Source organism: Oreochromis aureus, linkage group 3 (genome assembly GCF_013358895.1).
Source record: "Oreochromis aureus strain Israel breed Guangdong linkage group 3, ZZ_aureus, whole genome shotgun sequence".
Lineage (NCBI taxonomy): Eukaryota > Metazoa > Chordata > Actinopteri > Cichliformes > Cichlidae > Oreochromis > Oreochromis aureus.
The window spans coordinates 104,633,610-104,646,417 of record NC_052944.1 but is presented as its reverse complement, the minus strand read 5'-3'; the positions used below and the strand labels follow the sequence as shown (position 1 = coordinate 104,646,417).

Below are 12,808 nucleotides of genomic sequence, written 5' to 3'. Positions count from 1 at the left end.
TTCATGAACTTCTTCACAAATAAAATTTTTATCATTAGAGAAAAAATTACCAATAATCATCCCACAGATGTAATATTATCTACATCTACTCTTAGTACCATCGATGTTAAGTTAGACTCTTTTTCTCCAATTGATCTTTCTGAGTTAACTTCAATAATTAATTCCTCCAAACCATCAACGTGTCTTTTAGACCCCATTCCTACAAAACTGCTCAAAGAAGTCCTGCCATTAATTAATTCTTCGATCTTAAATATGATCAACCTATCTCTAATAATCGGCTATGTACCACAGGCCTTCAAGCTGGCTGTAGTTAAACCTTTACTTAAAAAGCCATCTCTAGACCCAGCTGTCTTAGCTAATTATAGGCCAATCTCCAACCTTCCTTTCATATCAAAAATCCTTGAAAGAGTAGTTGTCAAACAGCTAACAGATCATCTGCAGAGGAATGGCTTATTTGAAGAGTTTCAGTCAGGTTTCAGAGCTCATCACAGCACAGAAACAGCTTTAGTGAAGGTTACAAATGATCTTCTTATGGCCTCTGACAGTGGACTCATCTCTGTGCTTGTCCTGCTAGACCTCAGTGCTGCGTTCGATACTGTTGACCATAATATCCTATTAGAGCGATTAGAACATGCTGTAGGTATTACAGGTACTGCACTGCAGTGGTTTGTATCATATCTATCTAATAGACTCCAGTTTGTACATGTAAATGGAGAGTCCTCTTCAGACACTAAGGTCAATTATGGTGTTCCACAGGGTTCAGTGCTAGGACCAATTCTATTTACATTATACATGCTTCCCTAGGGCAACATCATTAGAAGACATAGCATAAATTTTCACTGCTATGCAGATGACACGCAGCTCTATCTATCCATGAAGCCAGGTAACACACACCAATTAGTTAAACTGCAGGAATGTCTTAAAGACATAAAGACCTGGATGGCCGCTAACTTTCTGCTTCTTAATTCAGATAAAACTGAGGTTATTGTACTCGGCCCTGAAAATCTTAGAAATATGGTATCTAAGCAGATTCTTACTCTGGATGGCATTACCTTGGCCTCCAGTAACACTGTGAGAAACCTTGAGTCATTTTTGACCAGGACATGTCCTTCAATGCACATATTAAACAAATATGTAAGACTGCTTTCTTCCATTTGCGCAACATCTCTAAGATTAGAAATATCCTGTCTCAGAGTGATGCTGAAAAACTAGTTCATGCATTTATTACTTCCAGGCTGGACTACTGTAATTCACTATTATCAGGAAGTCCTAAAACTCGCTGAGAAGCCTTCAGCTAATCCAAAATGCTGCAGCAAGAGTACTGACAGGGACTAGAAAGAGAGAGCATATTTCTCCTGTTTTGGCTTCCTTCATTGGCTTCCTGTTAAATCCAGAATTGATTTCAAAATCCTGCTCCTCACATACAAGGTCTTAAATAATCAGGCCCCATCTTATCTTAATGACCTTGTAGTACCATATCACCCTATTAGAGCACTTCGCTCTTGCACTGCAGGCCTACTTGTTGTTCCTAGAGTATTTAAAAGTAGAATGGGAGGCAGAGCCTTCAGTTTTCAGGCCCTCTTCTGTGGAACCAACTTCCAGTTTGGATTCGGGAGACAGACACTATCTCTACTTTCAAGATTAGGCTTAAAACTTTCCTTTTGCTAAAGCATATAGTTAGGGCTGGACCAGGTGACCCTGAATCCTCCCTTAGTTATGCTGCAATAGACGTAGGCTGCCGGGATTCCCATGATGCATTGAGTTTTTCCTTCCAGTCACCTTTCTCACTCACTATGTGCTAATAGACCTCTCTGCATCGAATCATATCTGTTATTAATCTCTGTCTCTCTTCCACAGCATGTCTTTCATCCTGTTTTCCTTCTTTCACCCCAACCGGTCGCAGCAGATGGCCGCCCCTCCCTGAGCCTGGTTCTGCCGGAGGTTTCTTCCTGTTAAAGGGAGTTTTTCCTTCCCACTGTCGCCAAAGTGCTTGCTCATAGGGGTCATATGATTGTTGGGTTTTTCTCTGTATTTATTATTGTGCTATCTACTGTACAATATAAAGCGCCTTGAGGCGACTTTTGTTGTGATTTGGCGCTATATAAATAAAATTGAATTGAATTGAATTGAATCATGCCACACCTTATGTTTGCTTTTGTTGATAAAAAAAAATAAAATAAAATTATATATATACATATACATATTTTATTTTTTTATATTATATATCTATATCTATATCTCTCTATATATATCTATATCTATATCTCTCTATATATATCTATATCTATATCTCTCTATATATATCTATATCTATATCTCTATATATATCTATATCTATATCTCTCTATATATATCTATATCTATATATAGATATCTATATCTATCTATATATAGATATCTATATATAGATAGATATAGATAGATATCTATCTATATCTATCTATATATAGATATCTATATCTATCTATATCTATATCTATATCTCTATATCTCTATATCTCTATATATCTATATCTCTATATCTCTATATCTATATATATCTATATATATCTATATCTCTATATATATATATCTCTATATATATATATATCTATATATATCTATATCTCTATATATATATATATATATATATATATATATATATATATATATATATATATATATATATATATATATATATATATATATATATATATATATATATATATATATATATATATATCTATAGATAGATATATATAGATATAGATATAGATATAGAGATATAGATATCTATATCTAGATATAGATATATAGATATCTATATCTAGATATAGATATATAGATATCTATATCTAGATATAGATATATAGATATCTATATCTAGATATAGATATATAGATATCTATATCTAGATATAGATATATAGATATCTATAGATATCTAGATATAGATATATAGATATCTATAGATATCTAGATATAGATATAGATCTATAGATATCTAGATATAGATATAGATCTATAGATATCTAGATATAGATATAGATCTATAGATATCTAGATATAGATATAGATCTATAGATATCTAGATATAGATATAGATCTATAGATATCTAGATATAGATATAGATCTATAGATATCTAGATATAGATATAGATATATAGATATCTAGATATAGATATAGATATATATATATTTTTTTTTTTTTTTTTGAGTTAACACATTCCTCAGTAGAAATACATGCACTGGGGCGAGTGGAGACCCCTCCAAGATCGCGGGTCGGTGGGGATACACGCCCAACAGACTGCCCCAGTCCATGTCACCTCTATGTATATTTGATCTATGGAAAGCCACGTTAGGCTTTCCAGCACCCAGTGTATTCAGGTCTATGTAGTTTTGAATGTTTGGTTCTAGCTTACACAGCTTTGACAGGTGAAACTTATTCACTGTATTGAAGACTCACAGGTGAAGTTGAAAATACCATCTTTTGTATTTTTGTGCAGGCACGACTTTCTGGTGTTATACACTGTCCTGGCGTTGCAGATCTAGGGGTTCCAGTTAAGACGTGGTCAGCCTTCTAAAGAAAGTGGGAATCTCACCGAAATATTCAATTACTTTGCTGTGTTTCTTGCCAGGACTAAGGCTCAAACCATCATCTTCTCCTGGTATCGAATACCAAGGGACCTTCTGAAGTAAGCTTTAACAAGTAAGCTTGAATTGAGTAATTCAGAATCATGAAGTATGGATTGGCCTTGCAAAATCTGTAAATTTGCAACCTCCACTAAGGAAGAGCTGATGAAACATTATAGGTTACGCCATATCCCCAGTGTACAGCCTCTGCCATGTCCTTACCTAGATTGTTTTTGTTCATTTAAGTCATGGGGTAGCCTAAAATCACACATATCAAGGAAACACTCAACTCACTCAACAGTGAGAACCTCTGAAATACTCAGTTTCTGTTGCCAGTTCTGTAATGTGGGCACATTTTCCACTGAAAAGAGTATTTCAACACCTTCATCAACATTTGAAAAAGCAAGAAACTGTGTCCTGTGTTTTCAAAAATTGTAGTTTCAAAACTAACATTTATGGAACATTTATGTCACATAAAAATCGCAAAACACCTCCCACTCTTTAGATGAGTTTAAAGAAGACGTTTTAAAGAGGTTTGAAAAGCCTTTACAAACAGATCAGTGCAGCGATGTAGTTAATCAGGAGGGTGAACAATCTGACATTGAGGAGTTTAGAGATGATGATGTGAATGTACTGCCAAAGTTGATTGAAAGAAGCTTGGCTCATTTGATGTTGAAATTAGAGAGTTCATTTCATGTTCCCAACCAATGCATTGATGAGCTTGTAGAGTCGTTGCATTTTATTTGTCATTCAGCTTCCGCTCCCATCGTGAAAGACATTTTACAGTCCTGCTTGAAGAGACACAACTGTGAAGTTGATGAAGCCATTGTGTCTGAAATGGTGAACAACATATGTGTTGCTAACCCTGTTAGCGCTGCCCTTTGTGATGATGGTCCTCTCTCTGCCTTCAAAAGAAGAAAGTATTTTAATGAACACTTTTCTGTCGTGGAGCCGATTGAGTATATTCTTACTGGAGAGAGTAGCTTCCAGTATGTTCCCATTCTAAAGTCTTTACTTCAGGTTCTTAGCAGGAAAGATATACTAGACCTGATCTTGAGTGAAGCAGAGGCGCAGAGAACTGTGTACAACTCATTTCATGACGGCACCTTTTACAAAACCAACGAGTTGTTCTCAAAAAATGACCTTACAATTGCGCTAAATCTCTATGTGGATGACTTTGAGATTTGCAATCCTCTCGGTACGTCCAGGAAAAAACACAAAATCACATCTGTATATTGGGTGTTAGCTGATGTCCCTTCATTGCTCAGATCTGAGCTAAACTCAATCTTCTTAGCAATTCTTTGCAAGGCTGAGGATGTAAAGAGATTTGGTTACAGTGCTGTGTTAGAGCCACTGCTCAAAGATCTTGTGGTCTTAGAGGAGGAAGGACTGTATGTTCCATCACTGGGTAGAAGAGTCAAAGGCACAGTGTTTAGTGTAGTTGCAGACCACCTTGGTGCCCATTCTATGGGGGGATTTGTTGAGAGCTTTTCCAGTTCATATGTCTGTAGGTTTTGTTTTGGTGAAAAGTCACAATTTCAAGATGGTGAAGTGAGAAATAAGGCATTCCCACCCAGAACAGTGGAACAACACACACTGCATGTCCAGGCTTTACAGGAAAATAACAGTTTGATGCATGTTTATGGAGTGAAGAGACAGTGTGCACTGACGGCAAAACTTAAATATTTTCATGTTTTGTCTGGATATCCACCTGATGTGTTGCATGATCTCTTTGAAGGTGTAGTGCCCCTAGAAATAGCACTGTGCCTAAGAGTATTCATTCACAACAAATACTTCACTCTTGAAGAGCTGAACAAATGCATCAAAGAGTTCCCCTATAAATGGTCGGACAAAACCAATGCACCACAGCTTGTTCCTGTGAACTTTGCCCAACGGAAAAGTGTGGGGGGCAATGCCCACGAGAACTGGGCTTTGCTTCGTCTCTTGCCACTCATGGTTGGATCAAAAATCCCTGAGGCTGACCCAGCATGGGAATTGCTTCTTGTGCTTCGAGACATTGTTGAGCTTGTTGTGAATCAAGTGCACACAGAGGAGACCATTTGCTTCCTGGACAGTAAGATATCTGAGCATAAACACAGGTTTCTCATGGTTTTTCCAGAGCAACGCCTCATTCCAAAACACCATTTCCTAGAACATTATCCAGAACTTATCAGGGCTTATGGTCCTCTGGTGTCACTGTGGACAATGCGGTTTGAGGCAAAGCACAGCTTTTTCAAGCGTGTTGTCAGACATACTCGTAGTTTTAGAAATATTCTGCTGTCACTGGCCATGAAGCATCAGTTGTTGCTTGCTTATAACCAACATGATTCCAGAGCTGTCAGACCATTACTACAGGCTACAACACTGTCTACAATGGATGTTAGTGTGCTGCGAGAGGATATCCAAGAAGCACTGCAGGCTAAGTTTCCTGGTGAGACATGTGTCCAGATAGCCAAAAGTGTGTGTTACAGAGGCACCAAGTACACTAGTGGAATGATCCTGGCTTATGGTTCCACTGGTGGTCTACCAGATTTTGGGGAGTTGATCCAGATTGTGGTTTTGAAAGGCAATGTGGGATTCATAGTGAAAGGTGTAACTGCTTGGTCAATTGAACATCTGAGGAGCTATGTGCTTGAGAAAACTGGTTTCCATACTTTGTGTGGAGATTTTCAGCTGAAACAAGACAAACCCAAATCTCAGTCTTTCTACTATTTTCAGAGATGGCATATGGTTAATTGGCTCCTAGTTTCCATACATGGAGATCAAATTTTATTATATTATGCACTAAGAATTACAGAAACATGTCAAAAATTTGGTCTACAGGTTACCTAATGTCACAACCGTCTCAACTTCGAGTGATCCTTGCAGATCATGATGTCCGTAAAGTTGTACTACCATCTGGAATCCCAGAAACGGTGGATGACCTTTATTCAGCCATCCGTGATACCTTTTCCATTACAAGAGACTTCTGTCTTCACTATAAAGATGCTGATTTTGGTGATGAGTTTTTTACCCTTGTTTCGACAACTGACCTTAAGGACAAGGACACAATCAAGATTGTGTTTCTCCAGGACCAGGAGCCTACAATAACCTTGACCTTAAGTGATGTGACCAACGTGACTGATAATCCATCTGAGGAGGACTCTCTTGACACCTCATCTGTGTCAACTAATGACACTCTGATTCTTTCCGCATCTGAAGATAGTCCAGGGCACCGTTACCAGCGCTGGCCTGTTCAGTTTCAGATTCCCAGCTTTTCTGACCTCACAGAGATCCAAATTCGGTCAGCCAACGAGCGCTTCCAAAAAGATGGGACTCTTCTCCCTACAAAAGATTTAATTCCACTGCTTCCTGACATCCTTAGAAAACTAGCAGAAGCTATTTATAAGTATACTGCTTATCCATCCAGTCTGCAGATCAGTGAGGTTGCAGAGGCCCTGACTCTAAAGCATCCCTGCCTGAAAGAACCAGGGTCCTTCAATGGATGCTATGGGTGGGCGCAGCGTCTAAAGTACAAGATGAACAATTTCAGAAGCAAGCTTAGAGGTCTCGGCTGCCCTGAAGTTGAAGTAAACTCACTTAAGAGGAAAATGACATGTGACCAATACCCGGCAAAGAATGTCAAAAAACCAAAGAAGGCTGAGGTGAACTACCTACCCCCTCATGTTCAAGGTGAAACTAGTGAAAGTTTGGAAAAAGAGAGAATCAAGCTACTGAGTGAAGTGATGAAAAGGGACAACTCCAGAGTGGTAGCTCAGAAAATGGACAAGACGTTCAGCCTTCGTCGGGAGGAAATAGTGAAAGAGGCCCCTGCCATCAGTGACTTCATGAAGCGCTGGCCTGCTCTTTTTAGCGAGGTACAGGTGAGATAAAATGTTTATTAAACCAGTGTTTTTGTGTTGTGGATTGATGAAATTACAAATTGAAGTCAGATAAATAAAAAATTTAGAAATGCATATATTTACACCTAATACATTTAAATGTTTACAAATGTACATTTGGATTTTCATTTATGAATTATTTATACTTATGTCTCTTGTTGTATTTTATTCTGGTGTGCCCTGCAGATATGTGAAGAATTTAAGAGGATAACAACAGTCAGCCTTGAATCAACTTTTCTGGCCAGGCTTGACCAATGCACCCCAAAACTGATGGCCTTGACTCTGTCAAAAGGAGGAGCTGCAGGTCTGAGGATGAGGCAGATTAAGGACATGCTTCTGCAGGTATAATGAATAACTTTATGAATAGACCTTTATTTGCATCTGCCTTACTTTTTTCATGTCAAATGTTGATATGGCTGCTTTGAACAAGGTCCATTGTATACTAACACTATTTTTTTCCAAAATTGTTCATATTTTGGTTACACTTGCATCTAGGGCAGGGCAAAAGAAGAAAATATGTCGTCTGTACAATATACACTGTTTATTATTTTTAAATAAATCACTATGATATACATAAAGTGTTTCACACGCGCAAGCACGTTAACAATACATAACATGGAGGAAGACTGTATCTGTGCCAGTTACATTGTAATTGAATGAATGGATATTTATTGTTATTATACAAGTTCAGAGCACAAGTACAACAAAATGTATCTTTATTTTAGTGTTTTTACTTATGAAGAAGGAATGTCCAGGTGACAAGCGCAGCGTTTGTCAGATCTCCGCAGAGTGAGACAGCCATGCCCCCCACTGTGTGCGGAGTAAGCAGGTCCCAAACAATAAGAAACTCAGGAGAATAGCCAGATCACCACCTATTCCAAATGAACTTTTTTATTATTTAATTTAAAAAATGCTATATCATTATGGATATCATTTTCAGTATATGAAGTAAGCTACTTACATCTGATTTTTTTTTAACACATCTATTTTTTTCTATCAATCAGGACAACACAGTTGAAAAGCGCAGAGAAATTGCTATTCGCTGCCTCATAGTCTATCTTGGAGAGAAGGAGGAGGATCTTTTCAAACAGTACAGCGTAAGTACTTGAGTTGGTTTTTAATTTTTTGTTTAGTTTTGAATGCATGTCTCTGTAGGGTCTTTGTGTTTTGTTCATTGGATTTTCTGTTCAGGGTTGAGTATTTAAGTCATTCAGTGCCATAGACGTCTTTAGACGTCAAAATGAATCCGAACGCTCAGTGCCATAGACGCCTCTTGAGCTTTTTATTGAATTGAGAAGGTGGTGGAGTTGATTACATAGATAAAATCCCACCAGCGTGACAGTCGGCTCTACTGAGAACGAGTATTGTGGCGCGATTTTTGATCCAGCTCGTCATTTCGAGCTTGAGGTGTCTGTAGCCTGACGTCATGGTTTTTCTAGCGATTCCAGTGAACATGAACCGGATTTATCTGACCAGTATCTCCTGTTAGAAACTTCTGAAGGCAGCAGGGACCAGAATAATGAACGATTTGCTGCATAAAACACACAGAAATTGTTGATAGACGAACTGATGGCCGGGTGGGGGGTGAACAGACTAAGTCGCACACTCACTTGTGCACATGCGGGAGTAACACACACACACACACACACACACACACACACACACACACACACACACACACACACACACACACACACACACACACACACACACACACACACACACACACACACACACACACACACACACACACACACACACACACACACACACACACACACACACACACACACACACACACACACTCTCTGAATCATAAATCAGTCGCTTTTTTCTTATATATTTTTCAAATGTTGAAATTGTCTATAAACAACTATTTTATACACAAAATAATCTGCCAAAAGTACATTTTACAGGTGATTTTTTTTACTTTCATAGTAGTAAAACATAGTTGAGATGTTGCATGAATCATTGAAACACGAAATATTTACATCAAAGTCACTGATCTGCTAGAAAAACCTATTTACACAAAGCGCTTTTGATCCAGAAACAGGTGTTTTGTCATGAAAGTTTCTCTTTTCTACTGCAAATTTCTAAATAACAGAGGTAGAAACATTTTTTTTGCTGCTGAAAGAAGAGAGACTCATTTTTGTCATGGTGGTTTCAGAATTCACATAGTCATAGAACAAAATATTCTGTGAGTCTTCAAAATCAGTGAAAAAGCTAAATATCTCTGGCACTGAGGGGGGTATGAAATCTGAGAGTGGCTGGCACTGAATGAGTTAAGGGACATTCCAACCCCAAGTGAAGATATGTCTATTGCCATGTATAAGTGAGAAAAAAGCATTTCAGAATTACAATCCGAAGATGTTTATTGCCATTGTCATTGAACATAATTTGCTGAATAGAAACCTGTTTCCGTGATAAGGTGCAACATAAACACACAGGATAAAAAATTTCGCACGCACGTTAAAGAATTGTGATGTTTGTTATTGTAATTAAATGGGTCCAACTCATTTGAATACATCTGTCTGAATTTCTATTCTTTCTGAGCACCAGGTACGAGTCCCTTAGCTGATGTCCAGGTATTTGGCATCACATCTGCCGCATTCAAACAAATACACACAACATCCATTTCTTTTTCTGAAGGTCATGACACAAGAGCACACACAGTGCATGTTAAGGCTGACCTTCGTTTGGGGAAAAAAGTGATCGACAAGTTTATAAGGTCTTAGAACCTTGACTTCTTTGTGGGCAGGCACCACCATGCATGAGCCTGCCCACGCAGTAGTCATGGTTATAAGACACAGCCAAATGATCAAGGTTGTATTTTGGAGCCACTTAGCCTGCTGGGAAACAGGTAAATGCCCTTATAGAATCTCCTGTAGGACCAAAAAATTACTACACTGTAACCAAAATATCATATTTGACCAACATAAATACTATTTATGCTGACAGTTAAGTTCATTTTAATTATAAATGTGTTTTATTTTGATCAAAAAGTTACTTCACCATACATAAATATAATCTTGGATCAACTTAAATTCCTGTGTATTTGTTGACAATTATTAAGTTCATGTTACTCAGAATGTGTTTTTTTTTGTGGCCAAAAAGTAACTTCACTATACATAAAATTCACGTTGGATCAACTTAAATTTTTGTGTTCTAGTCGAAAATTATTAAGTTAATTTTACTTAAGAATGTTTAATTGTGGCCAAAAAAGCTACTTCACCATACTCAAAAATATTGCTTTGAATTAATGTTATTCTGCCAGAAGTTGGCTTAACTCAAAAATTCTAGTGGAAAACGTTAACATGTTTTTTTTATTTGAACCAATGTTTTATTTATTAGAGTGTAGGGAACCAGCAGTGAGTGATGGGGAAAAGAAGAAGCCAGCAGCAGTCCTTGATTACAATAGGTGTAAAGGTGGAGTGGATAACCTAGACAAGGTTGTTGGCACCTACAGTTGTCGGAGGAAAACCGGTCGCTGGCCACTGGCTCTGTTCTACAATCTTCTGGACGTCTCAGCATACAATGCCTTTGTCCTGTGGAAAGCAGTGCATCCTGAGTGGGAGTCCACCAAGACCCACAAAAGAAGGGTGTTCCTGGAGGAGCTGGGCCACATGCTGGTGACTCCAGAAACTGCAAGACGGCCTTGTGCCCCACGCTCGAAAGCAGCCGCTGCTATTGTTGCTGACATACAGCAGTCAGGATCAGAATCAGAGTATGACCCACAGCCCATCAACAAAATGAGGAAAAGGTGCGAACTGTGTATAAACAGAAGAAGAACGGCAACCACTTGCTCCAGCTGTGGAAAGAGTGTCTGCAAAGATCACTCTGCGTGTCCTGCTTTCCCTGAGCGCGTACACACACACACACACACACACACACACACACACTTTCTATCACGTGGCTGGGAATCTGCCAGAGCCACAGTGATACAGGCAAATCCCAGATGGACAGCTGAACAGAGGAGGAAGGCTGGGAGAGTCTGGATTGCCAAGTTAGACACTGTAAATGAAAAGTTTTTAAAGGGCATTAAGTCCCTATAATGTATATAGTTGTCTCTGATTACTGTTTGGTTTTTTGGTTTTTTAAATTGTTGCTGTGGTTTTCATCATCGTTATCATCGTGATTCTGCCTGTTTGTGTATTGATTGATGTAACATCCTGATCCTGAGGTTTATCCTAAACTTAACCAGTTTTAATCCTATGCTGTACTTGACCTTCTCTGTTTGCGTCTGTGTGTGCCTGTTTGTCTGTGTGTATGTCAGGTCGGGTCTTAGACTCCACCTCTCTGGGAACTCCCAGGTCCTCCAAAGTATGGAGGCCTATCACCGCTCACCACACTCCATGACGTTTGGCATATGCAGGGGCAAATGCCAACATATTCATGGCTTAATGGGAAACTGCAGCCCTTGCAAAATGTGTCAAAAAACCATTGCATTATTACAGGTTTCTTGATGATATCTGGGAGTGTGGCAGCCGCCGCCGCCCCAGCAGGGGGTAAAGAAGAAGCCAACATGCCGGGGTCGAAGGGGCAAAAGAAGAGCTCCCGTTTCAGATGATGCTGTGCAACCAGCTGCTGCTGCTGCGCCCCGATCCAGCAAAGATGATTAACAAAAAAAATAAATAAATAAATAAATAAAAGGCAAGAGAATAAACCAGCTGTTCTCCACGGAATTATGTAGATAGCTATGCTGAGATTAGCGGTAAAAATATTTCAGCCTCCCAGAGAGCGAAATCTATTTCTATCAACTAAAAGCGGGTGAAAGTTTTGACCCTCATCGCCAACCCTGAGGTGCAGAAGAGCCTGCAGGAAACGAGCTCGCAACAACCGCGAACCAGGGACCAGCACACGCAGACGCCTCCGATTTTCAAAGAGGCCCATGCGTTTCCACCATTCAACCAACAACCCCATCAGCACCGGCCTTTAAACATGGCAAGAAAAACAGTCACATACACGGGAGACCAAGACCACGCCATTTTGCAGGTGGATCTGCAGAGCTAGTCGTCAAACAACAGATGACGCTCACATGGATGATTTTGTGCTGGACCTTACAAACACCCAGTCCGGTGTTTTCAACACCATGCTTTGAATTCCCAATCAGAACTGGCTGAAGATAATGGGTGAAAAGAATGGGAGAATATTAGAGCTTTAAGCTAAGTAAAACTACCATTGAGTTGGTTCTGCTTCAAAATAGCCCCAACGTTCTACATAGCCGCGCCCCTCATCTGGTCCCCTTACCCCCGCCTCCCCCTCGCCCAGTCCTTTTTTCAAAACCGCAATGTCTTTCTCCTTCACATCATCTAAAA

The 12,808-nt window shown here is 39.1% G+C and overlaps 1 protein-coding gene across 1 annotated transcript; it reads left to right on the top strand.

Moving 5' to 3' along the window:
* The first annotated feature begins 5,985 nt into the window (after positions 1 to 5,985).
* On the top strand, positions 5,986 to 12,002 carry LOC120434890. The gene is made up of 6 exons (XM_039603536.1): positions 5,986 to 6,202; positions 6,436 to 7,475; positions 7,680 to 7,835; positions 8,498 to 8,594; positions 10,845 to 11,253; positions 11,948 to 12,002. The coding sequence occupies exons 1-6, from the start codon at positions 5,986 to 5,988 to the stop codon at positions 12,000 to 12,002; spliced, it is 1,974 nt and encodes a 657-aa protein (XP_039459470.1).
* Positions 12,003 to 12,808: the final 806 nt, after the last annotated feature.

Coding starts and splice junctions, on each gene's coding strand:
- LOC120434890 (XM_039603536.1), top strand. CDS start 5,986: ATGGATGTTAGTGTGCTGCGAGAGGATATCCAAGAAGCACTGCAGGCT. Junction 8,595..10,844: donor TTTCAAACAGTACAGCGTAA/GTACTTGAGTTG, acceptor TTTATTTATTAG/AGTGTAGGGAACCAGCAGTG. Junction 11,254..11,947: donor ATCAACAAAATGAGGAAAAG/GTGCGAACTGTG, acceptor GCATTATTACAG/GTTTCTTGATGATATCTGGG.